At 44.3% G+C, this 27,640-nt stretch overlaps 1 protein-coding gene across 1 annotated transcript in view; it reads right to left on the bottom strand.

The window, feature by feature from the left end:
* Positions 1-18,788, bottom strand: part of LOC147436515 (putative methyltransferase At2g41040, chloroplastic) — a 73,042-nt gene extending 54,254 nt beyond the window's left edge. Inside the window, exon 1 of the mRNA XM_086489390.1 lies at positions 18,505-18,788. Coding sequence (XP_086345516.1) covers positions 18,505-18,669 — 165 coding nt within the window. The 5' untranslated portion in view covers positions 18,670-18,788. The remainder of the gene's footprint in view (positions 1-18,504) is intronic.
* Between the last annotated feature and the right edge of the window lie 8,852 nt (positions 18,789-27,640).

Here is a 27,640-nt window from a genome sequence, read left to right as displayed (position 1 = left end):
TTTCTGGCAGAAATTAGGGTTTCTGCTATCCGCCACGTCATCACTTTGTGACAGCCGAGGGGCCTAAACACTAAGAAGATCAAGTTACAGAAGAAGAAGTCCTACCAACTTATGGGGACCCCGTCCGATGGGGCCCAAAGTGACATAAAGACATTAAAAATAAAGCAGTACACACTCCTTAGACTTTGCACATCAAAATATGATGATGTGGCACCTGTACAGACGTTCCACAATTCGCAGCAGATTTTTAGGGAAATCCCGCAAATTTTAGGAAAGTGTTTTTTTGGGGTCAGTTTTTCATATCTGATGCTTTTAGGCTTTGGGACTTTAAATATGAGCTTTGGGCCCTCTCTGGCACTCTTCAGCGCGCAGATTGTAGAAGAGGTGCTCCCCGGCTGTTGTACTTTGTGAATCAGCAGTAATAGAAAGAAATACCGAAAGAGGAGCAAAGGTTTGGGGCCAATACTCTCTGGGGTAGAATTCCGCCACTCTGTCGCGCGTCGTCTCTCTCTCTCTCTCTCTCTCTCTCTCTCTCTCTCTAAGTTCAGTTGTTATTAAAGTGCTAAGAGTCTGTTCAGTCTGTTCTTTTCTATTGGCACATGGTGCCCGTCTTGGAACATCAGCATCGTCTGGCAAAGGCATATCTGTTGAGGATGACTGCAAAACCAAAAGATCAGCACCACTCCAATCACACAGCTATCTGAAGGACACTATCACCCTCAAACGTATCAGACGCATAATAGAATAATGCATCAGTCTCTGGCTCAACTGATGTCACCTCAACTGATGACTGACAAAGCTGTGCATTCCCACAGATACCATTGTCTGCATGAATGTCACCACAAGACAAATGCACAACCTGCTCTCCATGCAACACATCCGCAAAAGAGACACGCCTTGTCTCTCGCTCCAAACATGGCTGCAAATACACAGAGACTACACCGCCTCCTGTTTCAGAAATATGCAAAGGGTATACTAGACCACTCCTAGAACCTCTGACTATCACCAGTGATCCCCTATGCATCTAAAATGATCGCTCTCCAAGCAGTATACAATGTCCACTACTCTGCAAATGATGCACTGAAATGAGACTCTGGCTGAGTCCTGGTACATAACGTACATCTCGTAGCGTAAGCAATGCACCACTAGGTAAAGACATGCATACCTCTCCAACACTCTCTATGTCATATGTTGAACCATCAGCAAACTACACACAACCAAATCTCCCGCTAGAGAAAGAGCAAAACAAATCACGACGTGGCGTCGCGTGAAAAATTGCATGCTCGTCTAGTAGAAAGCACATAGACAATGTGTCACGAGGACGTGGCAGTTATTAACCATGTCACAAGGATGTGGCAACTGCTAACCTTAGTTGTTGGTTTCTTTCCAATGGGGTTTATTTTATTTGTTTTGAGACCCTCTTTTTGAAGTAGCAAACGGTCGGACAATGTATGGCCAATGTGAACGGTAGTTTCACCCGCAGATAGGAAGTGGTCGGCACTGGAATTTGTATGGTAAGAGGATGTCTAGGCTCAGAGCAAGATCATATAGGTCCCCCCGTCGCACTTAGTAAGTTGGTGGATACTAGGAAGTGAACTCAATTAAGACATAAAGTCAAGGTGGGACTACCAACTGAAAGTATCCAATACTTGGGCCACATTGCACTTTTGGATGCGGTCCCAATGAGGATAGATGGTCAGAAGACCAGTGGGAGCCCAACGGAAGCATCTCCTAAAATTTAGGGAACTACTATTTTGGGCCGTGAAATGTGTTCGCGTCATTAGCTCTGGTATGACTAGGGGAACGTTTTACAACTTTGCCGCGAAGTCAACTGGGCAACCGGTCAGGATATTTTTAAACGGCGAACCCGAAACAGGAAAATGCTTGTAAATGCGCCAAGTGTCAGTTTTCCATGGACTTTCCTCCTCCAAAAAATTGGGCGCTGATTTTTAAGTTGGGAGAGGCTTCATTTGCAATCTGTCACAGGTTAAGAGCTATGGAGTGCTTCCTTTCCCTCTTATGTACAGTGCGGTGCCAGGAGTGATGCCCTGTTCGCTACGCACTGCCCTCTCTCTCCCCTACGAGCAGTATGTTATGCCCCACTAGTGGGCTTTTCATTTGACCAATGTACAGTTATGTGGGTTCATGTGCGATTGCCGAGGCAAGAGCCTCTTGCACAGGTACTGGATTAGCTAGCAGCTAATCCCCCGCAGGTACAGGTGAATTCGGAGAGGTTTCATGCCAGAAATCTCGTCCGATTCAAAGGGCAAGTAGCCCTACAGGTGCGGGAGCTCGAGGTCTTGCTACAGATGCGACCGGCACGTGAAACGGAGCCCAAAACAGGGAATTACAGCCTGCTGTGTATTTTTGCAGGTTTAGGGTTTCGGCCCTAAACGGACCCTAATACCACCAGGAGGTTCGGGGACGCAAGGGGACTGCTGTACAGGTGAACTGGCGCATTTTCGGGGCAGAAAACAGAGAATTCAGCGTGCTGCAGATTCTCGCCAGGTTTTGCAAAGTGTCCGTATGCATCGGGAAAGTCACCTATTGTGTGGGGATACTGACTGTGAAGCGTCCTAGTACAGTTATGCTGCCGAAATCGGGCCAGAACAGGTGTTTCTTAGCCTAGATTGTGCGGGGCAGCTTGTGGGAGATCACGGGTTTTATTCCCTTTGATAAAGAATAAAGAAATACCGAAAGGGGCGCCAATTTTGGGACCTACAGGTTGTCGGTGTCTGCTCGGAGCATTCTAGCTTCCGAACCGTGTGTGTGATTAAGTGGTAATTCCCGTTACAGGTTACCTTTGCAAAGTGCTCTGTGTGTGTCTAAAGTAAAGAATTTCGGGTGAAAAAAGTCGACGCCTACCGCCCTACGGGCCGGTTTCATGGTTCCATTGTCGGGATATCAATCACTTTTTCCTTAAAGAGTGAGCCTAGATTGTTTTGGGATAAAGACACAGAGTGCAGGAACGCGGGGATTACACTATGGCCGACAAGGAGAAGGGAATTATGGAAGAGCGTTCCTCTTCAGAGGACAGGCAGGAGATTCCTATGGTTTTTGAGATTGGCGAGAGCTCACGGCCACGTCAGTCTGTACCTCCTGTCAATGTGAATGTCCTTTCAGTAGTACAGGGCTTTATGACTGGGCAACTTGAGGATGATGCATTCAAAACTCAATTAGTTGCCGCGGTGAATGTCTTTTCGCAGCTGGTGCAGAATCCGAGGTTTATGGAATTCTTGCAAGCGCCACCAGTGCAACAGCAAAATAGGCAACCTACGCCGCGTACGGAACTTGTTGATGCTCAAGCCCAGGTACTTCATGTGGCGCAGGAGGAAAGGGAACACTCGCATGTTGCGGAGTCGGGGGCTCCAAAGCCGGTTTCTCTCGTGCTTGAACAGGTGGCTAGAACGCCTATTCCACAAGTTATGCCAGTTCAACCCGCCACCTTTCAGAGCCAGCATGCTGTCTTGAATGGACAGGGAGCTGGATATCAGGCAATGCACTCAGTTTTTCCACCACCCACGGTACATCCTGGGTATTTCGGGGGTGGATCAATGTTCCAAAGTATGGCTGGTTATGCGCCTGGAAGTCAGCCGTACATGCCAGGAACAGTGTTCGGGGGTATGCAAGGCATTATGCCAAACCCCATGTATGGTAGTATCGGCATGCAGCAGGATTTTCAGAGCAACCACGGCTAGTTTGGGGTGCCACAGGGTCATTTTGGCATGGCTGGTTTTTCTGGACAGCAGCCAGATATCGCACCTCTGACGCAAAATGTGAATGGCCAAGGTGTGCCAATCATGCCTACTACAGTGCCCATGTTGCAGACCATTCCGTATGACAACTTGGGGGCACTAGAGAAGCCGAAGGCTTACAAAGAAGGTGGTGCAACGGTAAAGTTCAGTACCTTCAGTGGTTTCGAGGATAAGACAAAGGCCCTCACTTTCCTCCAACAGTTTGATACAGCTTATGCGGGAGGGAATTTTACAGAGGCCTCGAAGGTTAGGAAAGCTGCCACTTTCTTAAAGGACAATGCGCTTACATGGTGGACGACTTTGTTAATGCAAGGACAGGCACCCGCCACTTGGGTTTACTTCAAGCAAATGTTTGCATCTACTTGGCTGTCAAATGAATTTGAAGCCGACGTCATGACAGATTGGCACCAGCTTACTTCAGCTTCGTGCAAGAGCTTGCTGGAGTACAATAGGAGGTTTTGTAAAGCGTTACTCTCAATGACCTCCTACAGATTTGTGCCATTGACAGAGCAGATAGAGAAGTATTGTTGTGGGCTGCCTAAAGGGCTTCGCGGTTACTGTACAAAGAACAGAGTGGCTACCCTTACTCAGCTTATGGAAGTTGCGAACACCGGTCTTGCCTTGTTGAAAGGAGAGGACGGTGGATTTCCGAGCAGTGACAAAGGAGGGCAGCAAAAGAAAAATTCAGCGAAGAAGCCCTTTGTGAAAACGGCTCCTGATGCGTCACAGGGGTCAGAAAAGGCCACCAAAGACAAGGATTCAACCGGGACTTCTGGAGCGCAGGCAAAGAAACAGAAAAGGAAGCCTTTTGTGCGCAAGTCGCTCAAGGAAAAGAAGGTCCTAATGGCTGAGAACAAATGCTTTATATGCGAGCAGCCTGGTCACTTTTCTATCAATTGTCCACAAAGGAAAAGGCCAGCTGACTCAGAGGATAAAGAAGACCAAAAAGGCAAGAAGCCAAAACCCACGGCAGCTTTAGTGCCAGACATGGTGGGTGACAGGCCCAGCACAGATGCCAGTGAGTTATGCAGGACATGGGGTAAAGTTAGGGATCAGACGGCACTCATCTTCTTTGATCCAGGTGCCAAAGCCAACTTTATCTCACCAGAGTTAGCTATGAAGCTGGGCATCAGAGCTGAAGAGATGGGGTACACAGCAGAGGCAGGGTTGGCATCTCTTGGCCACTCAGAGTGTGTTACTCCCATCATTGGAAAACTGCGTCTGCATATTCAATCGTATGTGGACACTAAAGAGTTTTACATCATGCCGCTGGAAGGTTGTGACGCCTTGTTGGGGATCCCGTGGATGTTCCGAGTGCATGGAGTCTTGGATGCCTACAACAAAAAGATCACTGTACAGCATAGGGGCAAAACTCACATCTTGGATGTAAAGCTTAAAGGAGAGTCAGTCCCTATTGTATCTGCTTCTGCTATCACTTTTGTAATAAAGAATCATCTTTCTATGTACTTGATTTTTGCACGTGATCATTGATGTCTCAGATAGTGATCAGTCAAATTTATCTGTGTTAGATAAAGAAAGGTCAGCATTTTTGCAAACGTTTAGTGACTGTTTTTCTGATTCATTACCATCGCAATTGCCGCCAGAGAGACCTGAGGACCATCGCATAGATTTGGTGCCAGGGTGTAGCCCACCAAATAGACCTCCCTATAGGGTTAGTGCCGCGCAGCAGAAAGAGATTATGGGCCGGGTTGAGGAGTTATTAGAGAAGGGGCTGATTCAGCCTAGTTCTTCACCCTTTTGCTCCCCAGTGCTCCTAGTGCAGAAGAAGGATGGCTCATGGCACATGTGTATTGATTACCGTGCGTTGAATAAGAATACCATCAAGAATAGGTTCCCTATTCCTAGAATTGATGATATTCTCAATCGTTTAGAGGGTGCTGCAATTTTCAGCAGGATAGACCTTAAGAGTGGGTACCATCAGATTCGTATAAGGCCAGCGGATGTGCACGAGACTGCGTTTAGAACGACATTTGGTCTTTATGAGTTTCTAGTGATGCCGTTTGGGCTAACAAATGCTCCTGCCACGTTCAACAGAATGATGGACCGGATTTTCCGCTCGCATCAACAGTTTGTTGGAACGTTCTTCGATGACATGATAGTGTATTCGAAGAATGAAGAGGAGCATAGGCGTCACTTGACCATTGTGTTCGAAGACCTTCGCAGTCACAGGTTACTTGTCAATCCTAAGAAAAGTGAATTCTTCCTCGAAGAGATCCACTTTCTGGGCCACATAGTCTCAAAGGATGGTGTTAGAATGGATCCCGCAAAGGTCGAAGCTATCAAGACATGGCCAGACTTGAACACTGTGCACGATGTCAGAAGCTTCTTGGGATGGTGTTCCTACTATAGAAGGTTTATTAGAAATTTTGCAGAGATAGCATCGCCTCTTCACGCATTGCAAAAGAAAGAGGTCACTTTCAAATGGACCCAAAAAGAGATTTCAGCTTTTAGTCTCTTAAAGGAAAAGTTGACTTCAAATCCAGTTATTGTTTTGCCAGATCTCAGGAAGTCATTTGTGGTCGAGTGTGACGCGTGTGGCAGTGGCATCGGAGCAGTGCTAATGCAAGATGGACGGGTAGTAGCTTATGAAAGCCGAATTTTGCAAGGGCCTGAGAGGACTATACAAGTCTATGAGAAAGAGCTCTTGGCCGTGATTCATGCGCTTTCTAGCTGAAAGCACTACCTCTTAGGTGTTGATTTTGTTGTCCAAACAAATCATCGGACCTTGCGATACTTCTTGACACAGTCAAAGTTATCCGAAAAGCATATGCGATGGGCAAACATTCTTTCCATGTTCCACTTCCAGATTATGCATGTGGAAGGCAAGAAGAATGTTGTGGCTAATGCGTTATCAAGAAAGCCACAAATTTCAGCTGTGTCAATTCCTTATCATCATGAGTTAGATGACATGAAGGAACAGTATACTGCTGATGAAGATTTTGCAAGGATCTTTGAACAGTTACAAGAGGGGCAACATCACGAGCACTACCTCCTCAGAGATGGTTTTATGATGATGCATGGCAGACTTTGTGTCACTAGGCCACTGCGACATAAGGTCATGGAAGAGAGTCATGTCCCACCGTATGCACGGCATCGTGGCATTGATGCAACAGTTAAAGCGGTAGAGACGTTCTTCTATTGGCCTACCTTGAGGAGAGATGTGGATGCCTTTGTGCGAGCATGCATAGTTTGCCAAAAGGTCAAGTTTGACAGGCAAAAGGCACCAGGGTTGTTACAACCACTGCCGATTCCGGATAAGCCATGGGAAAGCATTGCTATGGACTTTATCTTTGATCTTCCAAGGACACCAACAGGGAATGATGGTATATGGACCATTATCTGCAGGTTCAGCAAGCAGGCCCATTTTATCCATGTCAGGAAGAAGATAAAATCTAATCAGATGGCACGCTTGTTCATGTACAATGTGTTTAAGTACCATGGTATGCCACAATCGATTATCAATGATCGTGATCCTCGCATGACCAGTTTGTTCTGGAGAGGATTGTTTGAGAACATGGGCACTACGCTCAAGTTTTCATCTTCGCTTCATCCACAAACTAATGGACAGTCAGAAGAGGCTAATTCTATTGTCTTAGATCTGCTGAAATGCTATGTGTCAGATAATAAGGGCAAGTGAGAACAGTATTTGCCTCTGCTTGAGTATGCGTACAATAATACGGTGCATTCGTCTACTAGCAAAGCACCTTTTGAGATTGTTGAAGGCGACAAAAAGGTTCCTCCCATTTTGCATACAAAGGACAAGATCTTTGAGGCAGATCGATATGTTGAGAACATGGATGAGATGTATAAGAAGATTAAAGTTGCCTTGGAGAAGACTCAGGCAAAACAGAAAAAGGCTGCTGATCGTCACCGTCGTGAATTGCTACTATCACCTCGTGATTGGGTTCTGTTAAGGTTCGAAAAGGCAAGGTTAAAGAAGATGAAGGGCAAGGAACGGCTGTTTCCTAAGCTCAGCATGCATTACTATGGGCCTTTTCAAGTGCTTGACAAGATCAGTGATGTGGCTTACAGGCTGAAATTGTCTGATGCGTGGAAGATTCATAATGCGTTTCACGTGAATCTTCTAAGACCCTTCGTGGGTGATGTGCCAGAAGATATGCCACTTGAGGATCAACCAGAAGTTGAGGAACTTGATGAGATCCAGGTACCTGAGCAAATTTTGGCACACAAGGACAGAAAAGTTAAAGGACAAGTTGCAAGACGCTATTTGGTGAAGTTCAAGAACTATCCGCCTATGGATGCAAAGTGGATGGAAGAGCATGAACTGTTAGAGTCACCAAATGTATTGCAGCTTTACCTTGAAAGCCTTTGGGTTACAGCCTACTTATGCCCCAACCCAACTTATGCCCCAACCCAACGTGTGCAAGGGAGGGGTAATGATAGAGCTAGTACATCAAATGTACATATGAATTCAGTGCCATAGATGGAAATGGCAAAAGTATGAAGGTCTCATTAAGTCATTTGTATCTATGTATGTTACGACCTTTCTTGCGGATACATGCGATGATAAAAGAGTGTTAATAGCACAAGATCATCAGTGGCGTGTATTTATGGTATGCAATCGAGGAAGTTTGCGATTTCAAGAGGAGGGTATGTCACGAGGACGTGGCAGTTATTAACCATGTCACAAGGATGTGGCAACTGCTAACCTTAGTTGTTGGTTTCTTTCCAATGGGTTTTATTTTATTTGTTTTGAGACCCTCTTTTTGAAGTAGCAAACGGTCGGACATTGTATGGCCAATGTGAACGGTAGTTTCACCCGCAGATAGGAAGTGGTCGGCACTGAAATTCGTATGGTAAGAGGATGTCTAGGCTCAGAGCAAGATCATATAGGTCCCCCCGTCGCACTTAGTAAGTTGGTGGATACTAGGAAGTGAACTCAATTAAGACATAAAGTCAAGGTGGGACTACCAACTGAAAGTATCCAATACTTGGGCCACATTGCGCTTTTGGATGCGGTCCCAATGAGGATAGATGATCAGAAGACCAGTGGGAGCCCAACGGAAGCATCTCCTAAAATTTAGGGAACTACTATTTTGGGCCGTGAAATGTGTTCGCGTCATTAGCTCTGGTATGACTAGGGGAACGTTTTACAACTTTGCCGCGAAGTCAATTGGGCAACCGGTCAGGATATTTTTAAACGGCGAACCCGAAACGGGAAAATGCTTGTAAATGCGCCAAGTGTCAGTTTTCCATGGACTTTCCTCCTCCAGAAAATTGGGCGCTGATTTTTAAGCTGGGAGAGGCTTCATTTGCAATCTGTCACAGGTTAAGAGCTATGGAGTGCTTCCTTTCCCTCTTATGTACAGTGCGGTGCCAGGAGTGATGCCCTGTACGCTACGCATTGCCCTCTCTCTCCCCTACGAGCAGTATGTTATGCCCCACTAGTGGGCTTTTCATTTGACCAATGTACAGTTATGTGGGTTCATGCGCATTGCCGAGGCAAGAGCCTCTTGCACAGGTACTGGATTAGCTAGCGGCTAATCCCCCGAAGGTACAGGTGAATTCGGAGAGGTTTCATGCCAGAAATCTCGTCCGATTCAAAGGGCAAGTAGCCCTACAGGTGCGGGAGCTCGAGGTCTTGCTACAGATGCGACCGGCACGTGAAACAGAGCCCAAAACAGGGAATTACAGCCTGCTGTGTATTTTTGCAGGTTTAGGGTTTCAGCCCTAAACGGACCCTAATACCCCCATGAGGTTCGGGGACGCAAGGGGACCGCTGTACAGGTGAACTCGCGCATTTTTGGGGCAGAAAACAGAGAATTCAGCGTGCTGCAGATTCTCGCCAGGTTTTGCAAAGTGTCCGTATGCGTCGGGAAAGTCACCTATTGTGTGGGGATACTGACTGTGAAGCGTCCTAGTACAGTTATGCTGCTGAAATCGGGCCAGAACAGGTGTTTCTTAGCCTAGATTGTGCGGGGCAGCTTGTGGGAGATCACAGGTTTTATTCCCTTTGATAAAGAATAAAGAAATACCGAAAGGGGCGCCAATTTTGGGGCCTACAGGTTGTCGGTGTCTGCTCGGAGCATTCTAGCTTCCGAACCGTGTGTGTGATTAAGTGGTAATTCCCGTTACAGGTTACCTTTGCAAAGTGCTCTGTGTGTGTGTCTAAAGTAAAGAATTTCGGGTGAAAAAAGTCGACGCCAACCGCCCTACGGGCCGGTTTCACAATGTGCTATCCCAAGACACAAAGTAGTCTGAAGGCAAGCTAAACTCTAAAGTGACATGCCCATCACATGGATACTCTCTAGCATCTGTCCTCATAGTAGCATCACGCATCTGCCTCTTCTGTTGCCTTATACGCCTAAAGCAGCGGTGCCTAATATGCCCATCGTGGCCGCACTGCCAACATGTCAGTCGCGATCGTGAGCGAGAACCACCTCTAACCTGAAGTGTCCATTTGTAAGGTGCAACGGAATGATTGTTTGCGCTTTGCTCAAGATGAGTGCTCCGAACTATGCTCAAGGTTCCTTTTAGTTCTTATGGAAGGGAGAGCCTTCCGTTCTTAATGGAAAGTGCTATGATCACAAACAAAGTGAATGGACACCGTGCGCGCAAGTGAATGAGACTGAGAAATAGAGAGAGAAGAGAGATACGACACCAGAGACGTAAAACCCTCCTCCGAAGGCCCCACTCTCGTCGGCGAGTGGTCTACTTATGATTGCACAAAGTGGTATAATGCGGATGCAATGGATTGATGCAACCTGAGACTATGCCGATGACGACGACGGTGATGACGACATCAACCTAATGGCTGAAATCTGTAATCTTTCTACTACTGAATTCTGACTTTATGTCGATGACGACGATGCGACGACGACGCGCTGAAAACGCAGATGCTGAATATCTGCGTTTTCCGGGCTGAAACTGTAAACCTTGCGGTAACTGACCGTGCGGCGAGGAACTGCTGCGGGAAGGTGAGATCTGCGAGGTTCGGGACTTGATCTGCGAAGTCTAACTGCTGAAAACTGAAAACGCTGGTGGTTCTTGACTTTCCGTCGCGATGAAGGTGCAAAACGACGGGGCTGATCTGCAACCAAAAACGCTAGGGCTGAATTCTGGTGTTTCTATTGTCGGGATTCTGCAGATGCAAAAACACTAGGCTAATCTGCTGTGGTCTTGTCGCCGTGGCTCTGCAAATGCAAAACGTTGGCTGATCTACGGTGATCTGATCCAAAAACGCTAGGCTGTTGCTTGGGAGCAAAAACGCTAGGTCACTTGGGGGTTCTGCTGAGAAGGTGCATGTTGAGCATGTGCTCCTGCTGCCTCTTCTGCCAGGAAGTGCTAACTAGGGTTTGCTTATATATTAACTTAGCAAAATTGCCCTACCTACTTTTGTTGGAAAGTCACTTAAAAATAATAAGTGAAAATACCAAAAATAGGAAAAATAGGCTAAATGCACTGGAAAATTTCCCTAACTGATTCTGATGGATTCTGAAGGGAATACTGATGATCATGCTGTGTGCAACCAGAGGATATGCACCTATGCTAAGTGACTGGGCATGCACGGTCTAGACTGACTGGACTGACTGAACCCTCATCATGTTGTAGCTTGTCCACGGACACATAGGGTTGGATGTGTCACGTGACACCATTATCCATGCCAAAACTATGACAAGCAATGCTCGAGATCACAAGACTCTCCCACCCGAGAGCAAACCACTATCTCAAGCAAAGAAAGTGAGCAAACGGTCAAGCTCACTAGCCTCTGCAATAGCCTCTCCTCGCTCCTGCGAGAGTGGGTACAAGAACATTAAACTGTGTCTAAACTGACAAAACCTGTTAAAGTGAGAGTAAACACTCGATCACTATCAAAGTGGGAATATATCGACCACTATACACTCAGAGAGCAAACTACGAATACGCAAACCATGGCAAGAACTCTTGGGAAAAATCCGATAGAGTTTCCCTTGGAAACTTAGCCAAAAGTCAAAAAATCTCACCAAATACACATGACAATAGACATTGCCTCAGTAGCAAAATTCACAAATGGTCTACATGAAATGCCAAAAGCCTGGAAATTGACTCACTCCTGACCGAGTAGCTCTACGGACATGTACCTGTCCAAAAACTACAAACCTGTAAACCTACTACCTACGAGCTATGGCTAGCTCAAACTGTATCCGCATAATCATACTACATAGCATGAAATTGCTCAAAACCGTGCTAAAAAAGCTCTCTGAAAAGCCCCACACAATCAAACAGTGCGCATGAAACCACATCCGGATGTATAACAATCCGAAATTCATATCCCAAAGTATCACTTGCATACGCAAAAACAAGATGATTTCTCTCTCAAATAGCACCACAGTGTTCCATACATAGCCAAAGATGTAAACTGCATCACTCTCTACACTGTACGAATCAAACTACAAAACCTCGATATGTGGAGATTGTTGACAAGCTGTTACAAAAAATTCAACACTCAGAATTTTAAAATTCTGATGTAACCAGCGTGTCCGGAACGTGCCGGAATGCCAAAACCCCAACCTAAATTCCTGGATCATATTCATCCGACTCCGTGTGACGGCGATATGCAAAAAATACTGTTTCGGAAGCCAAAAACAGCAAAAACGAGCTGCAACAGTTCTTGTTTCAGCTCTTTCTTTGTAAAATTCAGCAATGGCTTGCTGCACAAGCTCTACACAAGCTGAATATACATGTTTAAGCTGGGATCTGACGTTGTCGAGCCGTATCCACCTCCGTCAAGCTCAAGCCGCCATAGCCGAGCTCCGTCGCTTCCATCTAGTCCGGAAGCCGTCGCACGCGTCGCCAAAGCTCTGATAACAATTGTGAGTGTGCGAATGCGGTGCGTGTCCGGAGTGAGAAGGGAAGAGAGAGAGAGAGAGAGAGAGAGAGAGAGAGAGAGAGAGAGAGTACACGGGATGTGGGTGGAGCTCCCAAATCTCAATGTATGAGCACAATGTGAGAATGAGTGAGAGCTCCTTATTCTTTGTATGTATAAAGAATAAAGAGATAAATGTGGGCTGCCAGACACTAGCCGAAGGACACGGACAAAGCACGGTGAGGCACACCGACTTCACCTAACACTCCTCAGTAAACTCTCTCTGTGTCTATGTAACTCAAGTAGATACAATCCAAGACATCTCTGGTTGTGATAGCTCATGACACTAGAGAAAGGTCTGAAACCCTCTCTCAATAGACAATGGAAGCGCCCCCATATCTCGTAATACATTGTGCACTAACATATATAATGCATCTTTGTCTCTGGCTCCGACATATGCGGCTAGCTGTTGGTATCCCTTTTAATCTACCAGTTTCAAACTCAAGCTCGTGTGAAGATGTCCGTATCTGACCAACGGCACATTGTAACCCATGAGATAGATGTTCCCGATGCAAATGACAGTGGTTCTCATCACAATGCAAAGTTGGAGCCAGATATACCAATAGCTCCTCTCCTAAGGAGCAAGACAAGACAGTGGCTATTAGAGACTTTGAGAGATTTGGCACCTTCAGGATTTTCACCCGATTGGCGTGAAGCCGGAACTACATGATGATCTTAGCGACTTCGTGTTGCTGAGGTAGATGGGACTTTATTACAGGTGAACTATGCTTTGATGTCTACAATGATCAAGAACAGAGACCAGCTTACAATTCAAGAGGCACTTTCACGACCAAAGTGGAAGTTAGCCTTGCAGAAAAAACTTGATTCCATCAAGAAGAACAACACTCGGGAGTTGGTTCCACGGCCTGCCAAGTGGAAAGTGATTAGTATCAAATGGGTACCGAAGTACAAATCTAATGATTCTTTGGACAAGCACAAGGCAAGACTAGTTGCCAAGGGCTTCTCTCACAAACCTGGTGTGGAATATGATGAGATCTTTGCACTCACGGCAAGAATGGCGAGCATACAGATAGCTTTTGCCCTTGTTGTCTTTTTAGGGTGGCCGGTTTTTCATATGAATATTGTTTCGGCATTCCTCAATGGTGATCTAGAGGAGGAGGTGTATGTGGAGCAGCCTACAAAGTTCGAGGATCCAGACTTCACCGAATGTTTTGTAGGTTGCTAAAAGCTCTCTACGGCCTAAAGCAATCCCCTCGAGCATGGTATCAGAAGAAAGACTCTTTCTTCCTTCGACACTCCTTTCAACAATCTTCTGCACACCCACATTTATACTTTTACCTTGAGGGAGGATTGGTGACACTTGTTATCCTCTATGTGGACGATCTTGTGATTACAGGTAGCCATTTTGAGCACATCCATAGTACTATGGAGACCTTGGCTAAGGAATTTGAGATGGCAAATCTTGGCTTGCTTCATCACTTTCTTGGATTGGAGTTATGGCAGACAGCAGGGGGCATCTTTCTCTCCGAGGAGTGCTATATCCAAGAATTGTTAGAAGCATTTGGTATGACTAAGTGCAAACCTATCTCAACTCCTGTGCATCCCAATCAAAAGTTGTCACAATTTGATCTCCCAGTTGTAGCAGTTGCTACACACTATCGAAAACTGGTCGATTCTCTCATTTGGGTACTCAACACCCGGTTTGATGTCAATTTCCCAGTATCGAAAACTGGTCGGTTCTCTCATTTGGGTACTCAACACCCGATTTGATGTCAATTTCCCAAAGGGACTTCTACATTATTTCATGCAAAAACCCCCCAAGTCACATTTGGAGCAGGCTCTTCGAACGCTACGGTATTTAAAGGCAACTAGTGGTGTAAGCCACGTGGCTTTATTAAATGAAGCCTATCCTAAGCTTATTATATGTGTAGCATAAGCGTAAAGCAAAGAGCAGCAACAGCAGCAAGAGAGCCTAGTAAGGAAAGTGTGTCATGAGAAGGAAGGAGGGGGGGGGGGGGGGGGGGGGAAGAAGAAGCAAGAGAACAAGGGAGAGAATGACAAAGAGAAGGACGAGGAGAAGAGATAAAGCAACGGTATGGTTGTTGAAGCTAGCCACAAGCACTTATGCAAGAGCACTCACTTCAACGTCACAACCAATAGCTCATGCAACATAGAAACTCCACGCCAAAAAAGAAAAAGAGTCATTTTCGCTAAGAATTCTATGAAACATAAATGTTTACAAAAAAAATTAGTTTTCTTTCAACCGAAAACCCAAAAAATAAGTTTAATTTTAATAGAAGTCAATATTTTTGCGAGAAACGAATCTCGAAAGTGGATTCAAGGCCGTTGAAGTAGCAGCGTAACAAGTCAGTAAAGCTTAAGGGCTTAATTTCCCGTGTCAATTTATGAAACTGAGAGATATTTGCAGCAAGGCATCAATTGACCTAAACAGCAGAGAGGAGCACACATCATTTGCAAGTATGAATGCCTTGTGGACTACATATGGGATTCTATCCCACATCGAATCGATTTTTCGATCTGCAATTCGTTGTTGCCACCAGAGAAAAGCTTAATCTTTTTATGCTCGGGCAAATCAAGGCCGGAGAAATAGGTTTGCATTGTAAACGATCATTGATGTATGATTCATTTATATTTTCAACCATTGCATGGTCTCTACACTTATATAGAGGGCCTCATGGGAAGCTACCATATAACAAATGTTAAACGGAGGAAGACGTGTTGAGACTAAATCTGTTTAGTGTGTGAAAGTGGGCACATGTGCAAAAGTGAGACAAAAAGAGAAACACAAAGGAGACGGAAAAAATGCCAAAGATGTGAGAATGGGCTGATCCATAACCACTATCAACTTTAGACAACCAATAAGCAACTAATACAAATGACACATGCATGCCCCTAGTCTCTCACGTTTCTTACTTGGTCAAAGATGGGAGATAAGGAAAATCTGTCAAAGTCGACTTCTTCCAAGATCCGGACTTCGAAGAGAGAAGTCATATAACTAAGTGCAAATACTGTCTTGAAAGCTTGCCAGGTCCTTGGAGCATGCGAGCATATCGCGATTGAACTCCACCACTACATAGCAATTATCTTTAAGAAACCGGATTCTTCTGTATAGTTTCCCAAAGCATAGATATTGTCAAACGCTTGGACAACTAGTGTGAAGGCAAAAGGGCGCCATCTTCCCCCCCAAGAAGCCCACGAGCCCCCATAGCCAAGGTTTGAGAGAGCTACTCTCTCCTTTGATACACCCTAAATGGGTACCCACTCCCCCGCTTATACCCCTTGCTTTGAGCCCAATCTCCCCCATGTGGGATTATCCCATTGCCACATGGCACACTCTCCACAATCTCCAACTTCCTTCTCCACAGGAAAGTTCCAGCTTGACCCCTTCTCAAGACCAACTTCCAGAGCATAGTGCACCGCTCCGAGCACTAAATGCGACGCCGTAAAGCACGGCTTGGAGCCCATTACTTCGGCTATCTCCAAAAATTTTAAATCTCAACATTTCTAATTTTAGATCATCAAGTTGGCGCAGTTGCCTCTGTCGAATGCATCTGCAACCACTTCCTATCGAGACCGCCCACTTCTGACGTACATAACTCATGTACAAGTCCGATTCACAAGCTATAAAGCACGACTGAAATACTCATTGAAAACCATATTTTGGAGACTCGAACAACCCAAAACACTAGTACACAAGCCCGGCAAAACCAAACCTTTGTACATGACTTTTTACATGGTCACTCCCAAAACTCGAAGCACTATGTACACATATACATGAGGCTAGTTAGCAAGCTTTTTGGCATGATCTACTGGCTTCATGCTCATCCAAAAAATGCCTGACAACGTAGAACCCTATAGCTTGTCAAGTACATCATCGATTCTCGGTATAAAAAACCTATTCTTGCTAATATATGTAGGCAACGGGTTATAGTCCGAGGCAAGGACTCGAAACTTTTTTGCTATAGAGAGCGAAGAAAAACTGATAGAGTTTCCTCGGATTCTTGGTTCTTCTTAGATTCTTGATTCTCCTTAGATTCGCGAAGCCAAAGCACATCGAGAGCTCTAATACCAATGTCATGAGCAGCAAAAGGGTTTAAGGATAATACTTTGCAGAAACACAAGGTTACTTTACTTCAATTGAGAGAATTGAGCACGATGAGAGAGAGAAAGAAGAAGAAGAGACATGACACCACATGGTCCCAACCACCCCCAAGGGGCTCCTTGCTCCATTGAAAGAGCAAAATTGAGAGAATTGAGCACGATGAGAGAGAGAAAGAAGAAGAAGAGACATGACACCACATGGTCCCAACCACCCCCAAGGGGCTCCTTGCTCCATTGAAAGAGCAAGTACTTGCTTTAGCTTCCTTGCACAATGTTGATACGATGGCTAAATGCTTCATGCTCCTTGCATGAGTAGTCAGTACCCTAGCACCTGAACTAGTACCCCTTGCATTGCAATCAGTACCCCACTACCATCAAGCATCAGCCTATAGTGTTAGCGTTTTCAGCTTCAGTATCTGATTAGCGGTATTGGTTTTGGTGATCTTCTGATGCCCGAGCGAAAGCTTGTAGCCTTGTGTATATAGGAAACGAAGAGTACGTCAAGAAGTATAAAACAGCCACAACTCCATTGTTAAGAGGTTTATTTACCAATAAATTAACCTAAGTGACTTCAAAGGTTGTTCACATGTTGAGAATGCTTCAGTGACTTTATATTCTATGAGAGAGGATATACAACTATTGACCTATCCAAGCATGCAAGTCCTCTATGAAGCTCACAAGGGTGTCAGACCAGATCCCTCACTAACCTAAAGCAATAGCTTTTCCACGTGGCTTAAGTGCAATGCGCACCTAACTAAATTGAGCAAATAAAATATATACCAAATATAGAACCCAATTACCTCATCATATCCGGCAACCAAAAATGTACAAGAAGCTCTAGAAAAGCAATTTTTCTTTGATACTATTGTAAAATCTTCTACCACGAATGCAAAAAAATCAATATGTCCACATCGTGTCCTCCCTTTGTCCTTCATCCTCAACGAGATCATGTCCTCCCTTTGTTCTTCATCCACAACGAAATCATTCCTCCACTTTAGCCTTCATCCCCAATGGCTAGACAACACATTGGGCACTCGAGTAACAACCAAAGTGCAGGAACATCCGACTAGGCGGCTGACGATGCCTCTATGAGAGAGCAGGTCCTCTAAGATAACAAAAAGAAGGTGCCATAATATTTGAGAAAGTAGAGCGAGATACAACTACAAAACATGTAATCCAACCCTGTTGTGACTCCAACCACACTCACCCCTAAACCTAGCCCAAAACCCTTCGATCTTATGCAGCAGTAGACCCTGATGGAGGACTCAGCCTCTTCGCCTAAGAGACACTTTGACACAACCCCCTCGCCTACCCTCGCTAAGCCCACTATTCGGCTTTCACCAGACCTCGGTCACTTGCAGGATTGTGGCACACACCCCATTAGAGAGAAAGTGAAAGTTCGAGATCTGATGCAAGCTTGCCTTCTGGTAGAGGTGGGTAAGGTATCGACGTGCAGAGTCTTGGTAATGATAGCTCAAGGAGCAATACCCACAAAACATGATCACATCTTAAAGAGTCCATTTCACCCCAAATGTGTCTATAAAAGTGTGTGTGTGTGTGTGTGTGTGTGTGTGTGTGTGTGTGTGAGAGAGAGGTAGTTCTGTGTTCTTCCTCTTGTACACGATCCTTTCAGTGTGTTTTCCTCGCTTTGAAGTTTCCCACTAGTAAATTAATCAAATCGATTTACAACCAAAAAAAAAATTGTGTGTGTGTGTGTGTGTGTGTGTGTGTGTGTGAGTGAGAGAGAGAGAGAGAGAGAGAGAGAGAGAGAGAGAGAACCTGAGGCGCATCTATTGTGATGGAGGCTGCGAGCGCGCGAAGGGAACCTGGCCTGACGCGGCTAGCGCGCAGTCTGAAATGCAAGGTACCTGGCGATTTTAACAAAGCAGGCGCTGTTATGAACCCACATGACGCGGCAAGGGTAGCCATGACGCTCTCGTTCATCGTCTGAGGCGTTCCGTCACCTCAACCTCAATGCAAGCAAGCAACGAAAGAGAGAGGGGGTATCCAGTTCCATGGCGAGTACCGTTTGTCTGGCTACTCGCTATTCGCTACACGGAAAGGACTTTGATGGCTATCAAGATTCCCCTAAGATCCCTCCACACCACAACCTACCTTCCACCTGCCCTCGCCTAAGGGCCAGTTCAGATGGGCTGGTGGTTGCGCACAAGTTGCACACACTTTTAGTTCACATGATGAAGTTTATGAAATTTCTTCACCATTGGTTCGCAACCAATTTCCACTCTTGCTCCGGCTCAAGAGGTGGAGCGAGCAGGCAACCGCAGAAAAAGACAAAGAACCTCACGCATAGGTGGTTATATTTGCCCTGCTAAACCACTAAAAGCCAAAATAATTAAACCTTTTTCACTTTGTGCACGACGTTGGCAGCGGCTAGCTCTTCCTCATGTGAACAGAAATGCAGTCGGTTGCTGGTTTGCAACAAGTGCGCAACCCATGTCCCAGGTGAACTAGCTCTAACCCTGCACCTTGTTTCGCGTAGCCCTCCGCAGCATGTCATTGTGAGACTCAAGGGAGCGCTACCTCTACCTCGGGAGAGAGAGAGAGAGAGAGAGAGAGAGAGAGAGAGAGAGAGAGATCAAAGAGAATCAAAGCTCGTGCTTGCCGCTTAAGATTTTCAGTTAAATTTGCATGGCTAAAGATCTCTATATATGTAATATATATGTAAGGTTTTTATGTAATACAACATAGCATATGTTTTTGGCGGCCCTTCATCGCCCTCGTGAGATCTTCATCGCCCCTGACCAAGAGAGAGAATTGGTGTAGATTCTTCTCAAATATTTTTTAAAAATGTGTAGAACATGCTAGGCCTACAACAATGTACAATCACGATGCATTTAGTTACTTTGTTCACGTTTTTATAGGTGGTCACGCGGAGGCAACGTGCACCTGAGTGGTGGTGGTCACGAGATGTTGCGAGCATGCATCATGACCATGAATAGCACCACCGCAATGAAGGGGGATTGTCGAGCGAAAATATTAAATGTTGCTTATGCATAGGAATACACTAACATGTGTCGTGTGAGTGTTGACTAGGTAAATGGAGTGTATAGTGATTCATGGGCATACACTTGATTGAGGATATGTGGCTATCTACATAAGAAGCTTATGTATTGTAAAGGGATCATGCATTAAACATCAAGAGTTAAGTGTCAAAGGAACTCTCTCTCTCTTTCTCAATGATGATGATGATGATGATGACCTCTTCGAAGATCAGTGGTTGGCAGTATTCAAGTATAAGTATTAGAAAAATGCCAAGACCTACTTGAACCATGTGCAAGCTCACTTGGCGAATGATTGCAGGTTGCAATTACACAAAGTGTATCAAGGCCTCCCTCTCCAACTTGTGGTGAGATCACAACAAAGTTGTATGGTGCTATGCATTTGAAAATGCCATGCAACAACTAAAGAAGACCCTATGGGGCACAAAGTGGCATGGGCTAGGTTTGGGGAGAGTGTGTTATAGATGTGCTATAAGAGCACGTTGGGAGGGTTGGAGCGTAAGATTAAGAGCTGGAGAAGGGCAAATGGTGCCTCTTAGGGTGGTGTCCTTCCTTCAAGAAGCCTCGCAAGATTAAGAGTGTGAGAAACATTTGCACAAAGTCAAACCTTGGGTAGGCAAGGCTGCTTTGTGATTACATTGCTGCTTTGGAGTCATTGGGGCAGAGGATGCATGGCAAGACCTCGACTACCATGAATCGAAGCTGAGAGCTTCCATCTAGTGAAAGGAGGAGGCATTACTGAGGTACCAAGGGTCCAATATTGCGGCCACATGGATCAAGGAGGACATTGAGTTGTACGGAGCACGTCTCCAAGAGCTACAATAGACAATCCCCTCAAAGGATGAAGAGATAAAGGAGGTGGAGTCAGTGCATGTTGCGACATCTTGGGATCGGCAAGAACATCTAGCAATTTGAAAAAGAGGTTGAATTGCAACATATACACTCAATGCACTTTGTATTTGGTACTACAGGTACTTGAGAACCATTGGTAGTTCTCTTTAGGAGACCAACTTTGGTAGAATTTTTTTAAAGTTTGGTAGACTTTGGTAGTTTTTGTATTGGATGGTACTTATTGGTAGCTTTTGGCAATTTGTCTAATGTTTAGTATTAGTTAGCTTTGGCTTGTTACCTACAGTTATTATCAAAATGGTTTAGGAAGTCTTGGTACTGCCTGGAAGCTGCTTGATGGTTTTTGGTAGATTTGTTGGTGCTTTTTTATACTACTTTTGGTATTTCTTTGATTTTTTTTGGAAGTTTTGGCACTACCTAATAGTTTTTGGTAGTTTGGTGGGATTTGGTAGGTTTGGTAGTGCCTCCTAGTATAGGTACTTTAGTCACCTCGGCTTTTGCTACTAGCAAGACACTTTTGGTTTTTCTGAAACATGCACGTAACCTTGGTAGTGGTAGGTGGCCTTATGCTCTCCTTGGTATGTTTTGGTAGTTATGGTCCTTAGTGGGACTTTCTCATTGGTACTCTTTGCTTCAGTTGGTGCTTTTTGGTAGTGCGTCTAGCTATTTTTGGTACTAGGGTTGGTATCATCAACTAGTAGCTTTTGGTAATGTCTATACTGCCTAGTATTACCCAGGTTTGGGTGGATAGTTGCTGGTATTCTCAAATTGGTTTTGGTATTTTTTGATAGCTATTTTGGTGCAACATCTAGATGATGTTTGATAGTCATGGTACTACATTTAGAACATTTTGGGTAGTCGTGGGCTTCTGAGATGCTAGGTTTTTGTAAGTTTAATTCTCTTTATATTTTTCAATATTGGACAGCATATGAAGGACAAGATGGAGGCCACTTGCAAGTAAGGCTACGTCCGCATCAAGTTTGTGAACTAGGTGATTGCTGGCATGAAGAAGGGAAAGAGATTCACCCTCTTTCCTAGGCCACGTATCGTAGACAGTGACACGACCATTTATGTCTTTGGCACTTGTACTGCCATTGGGTAGTTGTTGCCCGAGGGAGGGAAGGTGGGTTGGAAAAATCTCCAACTGATTGCACCTTGTTGGAGGAAAGTGGCTCCTTCATGGTGGTTAGGGTTTGAAACCTCATGCTTGCAAAATGTACTGCATCAACTCTTCCTTTGCCATGCTATTTATCAATATAATGCATCTGAGTTTTTTGTCTCCTTCCATTTCCTTCAAATTTGGTTACGTCATGATTTTCACATTCTTCTGCACTCTTACTGATTCTTGACCAAAAATAAAATTTAGGCTATATTACCAAAGTTGTGTTGAGTTTTAATAGAGACGTGTTCTCAATTTAGTTCAACTTTGCTAAGTACTGTTTAACACCAAGATGGAGCTTTTTTAGAACTAGATTTGGTATTGTGTGAGATTTTGGTTGTGAGTTGAGGTCTCTATTCTAATGCATGTTTGGCCTTTTATTATCGTTGTCTTATTGCTTTTGGTAATGTAGTGACTACTCTTGGTGGATAGACAAGCAATCACCAACCACAAAACTACCAAAGGACATTATCACTCAAACAAAGAGACTAATAATATTTTATTTCAATGGTGTGCCCTTGAAGAGCTTCTTGATTCCACTAAAGCTAAATTGGGACACACCGACTAAATGCAAACCACACATTATGTGTGTCAACAACCACACATACTCTATTGTAAGGCTAGATGCAAAGGAAGTGCTCATCACTCTGAGCTACAAAGCTGATAGTCTATGATTCTAAAATATCTAAAATTCCACTACAAGAATTGTCTTGTTGTTAGATCATATAAACATAATTATCATGATAGTAGACATCCCTTGGACTTGCAAGATTTGATTTGAACATTGGTTGATTGGTTGTCTTAGGGATCCATATCCAACGACATATACTCACAAGAACCCAGGTTTTGATCTAGAAGATATCCAAAATGGAGTGAGTGAGAGCCTGCAATAGTTTGATAGTTCCATTGAAGAGTGTGCTTCACATCATTCTTTGAAACCAACTAAAAATCTTTTTGAGTATTGCACCTATGGACTTGGCCTTTGTGCAAAAATGTAGCATTTATAAAGTTAACCACATCAATTACACATTTCATAGGCACTATATCCGGCTTCAACTCTTCCTGTTTAAGGCTTCTCTTGAAGACTACCCCCGCATCGTCATGCTCTTTGTTTGTTGAAAAAAAGCTATACATCATGTGCAAGAATGTCAATTGATAGTACCTTGTAGCAAAATAGAAAGTTCTTTGTGCCTTGAGTTATAAATTCATAGCCTGAGTCTAATTGGATCCCTAGTCCGCATTCTAAGCCGTTGAGGCCCTTGGCCTAGGTCTGTGACCCCCTAGGTTGCCCTTGGCCTTACCTTACTCCTCCTTTGGAGAAGTGTTTTCTTCCTCAAAAACAAGAGTGGGAAACTTTTTCTTCAGAACACTAATGTTCTCCCAAGTGGCACCTTCGTCAGGCCGGTCTTTCCACTTGACTAAAACTTGTTGATGTACATGATAGCTAGTCCATGAATCGTGATAGTCTAAGATGTGTTTAGGTTCATGCGGTGGGACTGAAGGTTCAATGAAATCAACCAAAATCTGATGGTCAATGACAATTGTGTACCCAATCATTTAGGCACAGCCCTCCAAAAGTGATTGTTAAACTTAATATCACAATCACTCACAATGTTACTTGGCAACCCATATGACTGATACAAATTATCCACAGATAACTTAGCTAATTCTGAAGTTTTAATTGTTAACTTGGTTGGAATAAAATTGCACAATTTAGTCAACCGGTCTACAACCACCCAGACCGAATCATGACCTCGACTACTGCTACCGTCTTTTTTCTTCACCAATAAAATTGGAGAAGCCCATGATGAGTAACTTAGTTGGATAAAACCGCTATTGAGATAGTCAACAAGCTAAAGTTCCACCTCAACAGCCTCAAAATGGCTCATTTTGTAGGGTGGTTTAGTTACTGGTATACTACCTGCAACCACGTTTAAGCCATGTTGCACAACGTGTGTTGGCGGTACCCCAAGTGGTAAATCACCTGGAAATAAATTTTAATATTTTGTTAATAATCTCTTTAAATTGTTAGCAACATTTGCTTGTTCAAGAGAAAGAGAAGTAGCCGTAGATGGAGTAGAAGAGAGAGAAACATGCGGCATTGAGGAATTGTCAAGTAAAACATGATCTACATTAGAAAGAAAATGACACATGGGGTAACACAAGAAAACTTCTTTTATTTCATTATTAGAAGCGATGTTCATAAGCTTTGTTGTACAAATGAGTGGTGAAGAAGGCACATCCTTCTCTCCCAACAATATCACATGCACGCCATTGGATTCGAAGTGGTATGATCCCCTTCTCCTTGAGAGACATCCACCATTTATAGGCCTTGCCTTCTAATGTCAAATTTGTTTGCAGTGCCTTGAATGCATTTGGAGTGCGTCACAAATTGTGAATCCCATCCCATTTACTAAGGAATATATTCACCACATCTTTATTGCATTCTCTTGCCTCTCCCTTAAAAGTCGATGATTTTGTATTTTTTAACAAACAGTCCACCTCTTTTTGCGTAAGAGAGGGTAGAGAATCTGCATTGGGATCCTGTCGTTGATTGGACCCTTGCTCTTGCATATGTGTGCCAGCAAAACCCTTTCTCTTGCATATGTGTGCCAGCAGAACCCTTGGTCTGTTGTTGCATATATTCAACTACTAAATTTGATAATATAGTAGAATTTTCATTTACACATGCAAAATTACTCTCCCCGTGCGGGTACCCTCTATGAGAAAATCCGACCGCAAGGCAACATTAGGTGGATTTGGCATATAGTGCTTGATATCAAATGCATGATTCATGCTAACGTCAGAATCCATGGCGGTGTGTGCTTTGCTAGCAAGAGAATAGAAGATACCTTATCTCTAACGTGGTCGGATGAGAACAATTTGAAAGTACCTTGATTGGCCATGCCAAATAGAAACCACCAGTAGATGATATCGAGGTCAAACAACAAGCCTTAACCTTTTGTCAAAGCACCTTAATGCCATATTGAAAGCCGTAGCCTTTGTCAAAGCTCCTTGATGTTGTCTGAACTTGATACCCTTGTCACAGAAGATCGTGGTGTGTTCGATCCGCTCCCTAACCAAAAATTGCACCACTTTAGTGCTTGTAGTCCATCGTATTACTGGTCAATTAAACACATAGGTATAAAGCTCTAGCTTGTTGATTATGTTGAAAAATGATAGTTAGGGCTTCTTGGCATGTGTAGCAATTGATTTGAAATCATTGTAATTCCTGAGAGATTTTTGAAATTTGGTTTGCCCTCGGTCCGCTCGTCCCATCGCCTTGATTACTTATGCTTTTGGTGCCTGGCTTCACTTGGCCAAGCCGACTAGAAGAAAAAGATGGGGCGGGGGGGGGGTGTTTGTCTTGGAATTAGGGTTGCAGAGAAACACACACAGCTTGGAGAAGATGAAGGAAGCTCAAGGCACACAATAGAGAGTGTGTTACTTAGTGTGTAATGGAAAGATAGATAGCCCTAGAGTGATGGGCGTATATACAATGCTCGGGCGAAAAAACCTCCTAAAGAGGGAAAAAATGCCTCGGCGGTCCTAGTGTGTTCACACACATCACTACCACGTGTATATGGTAACAAATCCCCCCTGGAGTGATGCGGTGAACGAGAGCTGGCACATGAGTAAAGGGAAGTGCCATGCCCTGAGGACATGATCAATCCACAAAGGGGCGTAAGCCCAAAGCTTTGCGGAAAACTTCAAGCTTCTCATGAGACAATGCCTTTGTGAAAAGATCTGCAAGGTTGTCCTATGTTGACACATAAGCCAAGCTGATCTCTCCTGTTGAGAGCCTCTCCTTGACATAGTGGTAATGCACCTCAATGTGCTTTGTGCGAGCATGAAAAACTGCGTTCCTTGCAACTGCCAATGCGCTCTGACTGTCAGTGTAGATAGTGTTGGCAGTGTCTTGTCCAACACCCAAATCAGCCATAAGGCGTCTGAGCCATACACACTCAACCGTAGCTGTGAAGATTGCCCTGTACTCAGCCTCACAACTCGAAGTGGCCACAGTAGGTTGCTTCTTGCTCAACCATGATATACATGAACTGCCAAGCATGAAACAAAAACCACTTGTGGACACTTGCGTGTCAAAACAACCAACCCAATCTGAGTCCGAAAAAGCATGTAAGTCTGGCGGCAATGATCCCCCCTTGGGATAAAACAAGCCAAGGTGTAAAGTGCCACTAAGGTAGCGGAAAGTCCTCTTGACAGCCTGCCAATGCTTAGACCCTGGGCTATGCATAAATCTTCTGACCTGTGAGACTGCAAACTGAATATCCGGCCTCATGTTGCATACATAAATGAGGCAGCCACCAGCAGTTTGGTAAAGAGTGACATCAGCACGATCGCCAGCATCATGTAGACTCAACTTCAAACCTGTTTCCATGGGAGTGGCAAATAGGTTGGCAATCCTCAAGTCCAAACTTACATAGCAATGTCTCTATGTAACTTTTCTGACACAAGGCAATACCACCATCACACTGCTTAAACTGTATACCCAAGTAATGATGCAATAGCCCCAAATCTTTCATCTTGAAAGTAGCATTCAAATAAGCCTTAAATTCCGCAATATGTCTCTCATTTGGTCCAGTGATCAGCAAATCATCAACATAAAGAACCACAATCAGAAATACATCACCCTCACGCTTTACATACAATGTGCTTTCTGTTGGACTGTTACAAAAGCCTTGTTGGACCAAATGAGTGTCAGCTTTCTCATACCAAGCACGAGGAGATTGCTTCAACCCATACAAAGCCTTGTTACATTTGCACACTTTGTCCTCTTGTCCTTTTATGACAAAACCGCGAGGCTGCGTTACATAAACTTCCTCAAATATGTCACCATTCAAGAAAGCAGTAACAATGTCTGATTGATGTACATCCCAACCAAAACGAGCTACCAATGCACATAGAAAACGCACAGTAGTCATACGACAAGTGGGAGCAAAAGTCTCTTCATAATCAATGCCTTTTTGATGTGCATAACCCTTTGCAACAAGTCAAGCCTTATGGCGATCGATCTCACCATCTGGCTTGCGTTTCAATTTGTAAACCCACTTCGTACCAATGGCCTTTTTTCTAGGAGGCTAATCACATAAAGTCCATGTGTCATTTTCTATGAGTGCATCATATTCTGATTGCATGGCAACCATCCAATTTTCTGAATTCTGTGCTTCATCAAAAGACAGAGGCTCCTCAACATCATGTAAGCTAGACACAGCCAAAGCATAACAATCTGATGCATAAGATGCATGGCGAGAGCTTGAACGAGTACGACTAGACAAAGTTGCATCCAATTTACTGTCTTGCAAAGTGTGCACCAGCCATTTTGGCATACCTCTAGCCTGCTCATTTTCAACCCTTTCCTCATCAAGTACATCATGTACATCTGCATCAGTAATAGGCTGATCTAAAAAAAATTCAGAAACCCCCATAGGCTGTACATTCGCCTCATTGGAACTTACATTCGTATTTCCACCACTGAAAAGAGGCAACAAAGTGTCATAAATGTCCTGTGAGCTCACATTACTATCTCTAGTACATGACAACAAGGGCTGAACAGAATCTTCCACAAACACTACATCTCGAGAAACCAAAATACGTTTTGTTTGCGGATGATACAACCTGTAACCTTTGCTTTCAGCACTATAACCAACAAAAATACATTTGACAGCCTTATCATCCAATTTTCTGCGTTGCACTTGTGGCACCAAAGCATATGCCAAACAACCAAAAACACGCATGTGCTCAATAGAAATCTTTCTATCATGCCATGCTTCATATGGATTAATAGACTACAAAGCTTTCGTAGGCAACTGTTAAATACATAAGTGGCACACATGAAGGCCTCAAGCCAAGTAGAATGCAACAAATC

This window comes from Adiantum capillus-veneris, chromosome 18, assembly GCF_014529385.1.
Source record: "Adiantum capillus-veneris isolate H3 chromosome 18, ASM1452938v2, whole genome shotgun sequence".
Taxonomy (NCBI): Eukaryota; Viridiplantae; Streptophyta; class Polypodiopsida; order Polypodiales; family Pteridaceae; genus Adiantum; species Adiantum capillus-veneris.
This window is presented reverse-complemented; position numbering and strand designations above follow the sequence as displayed.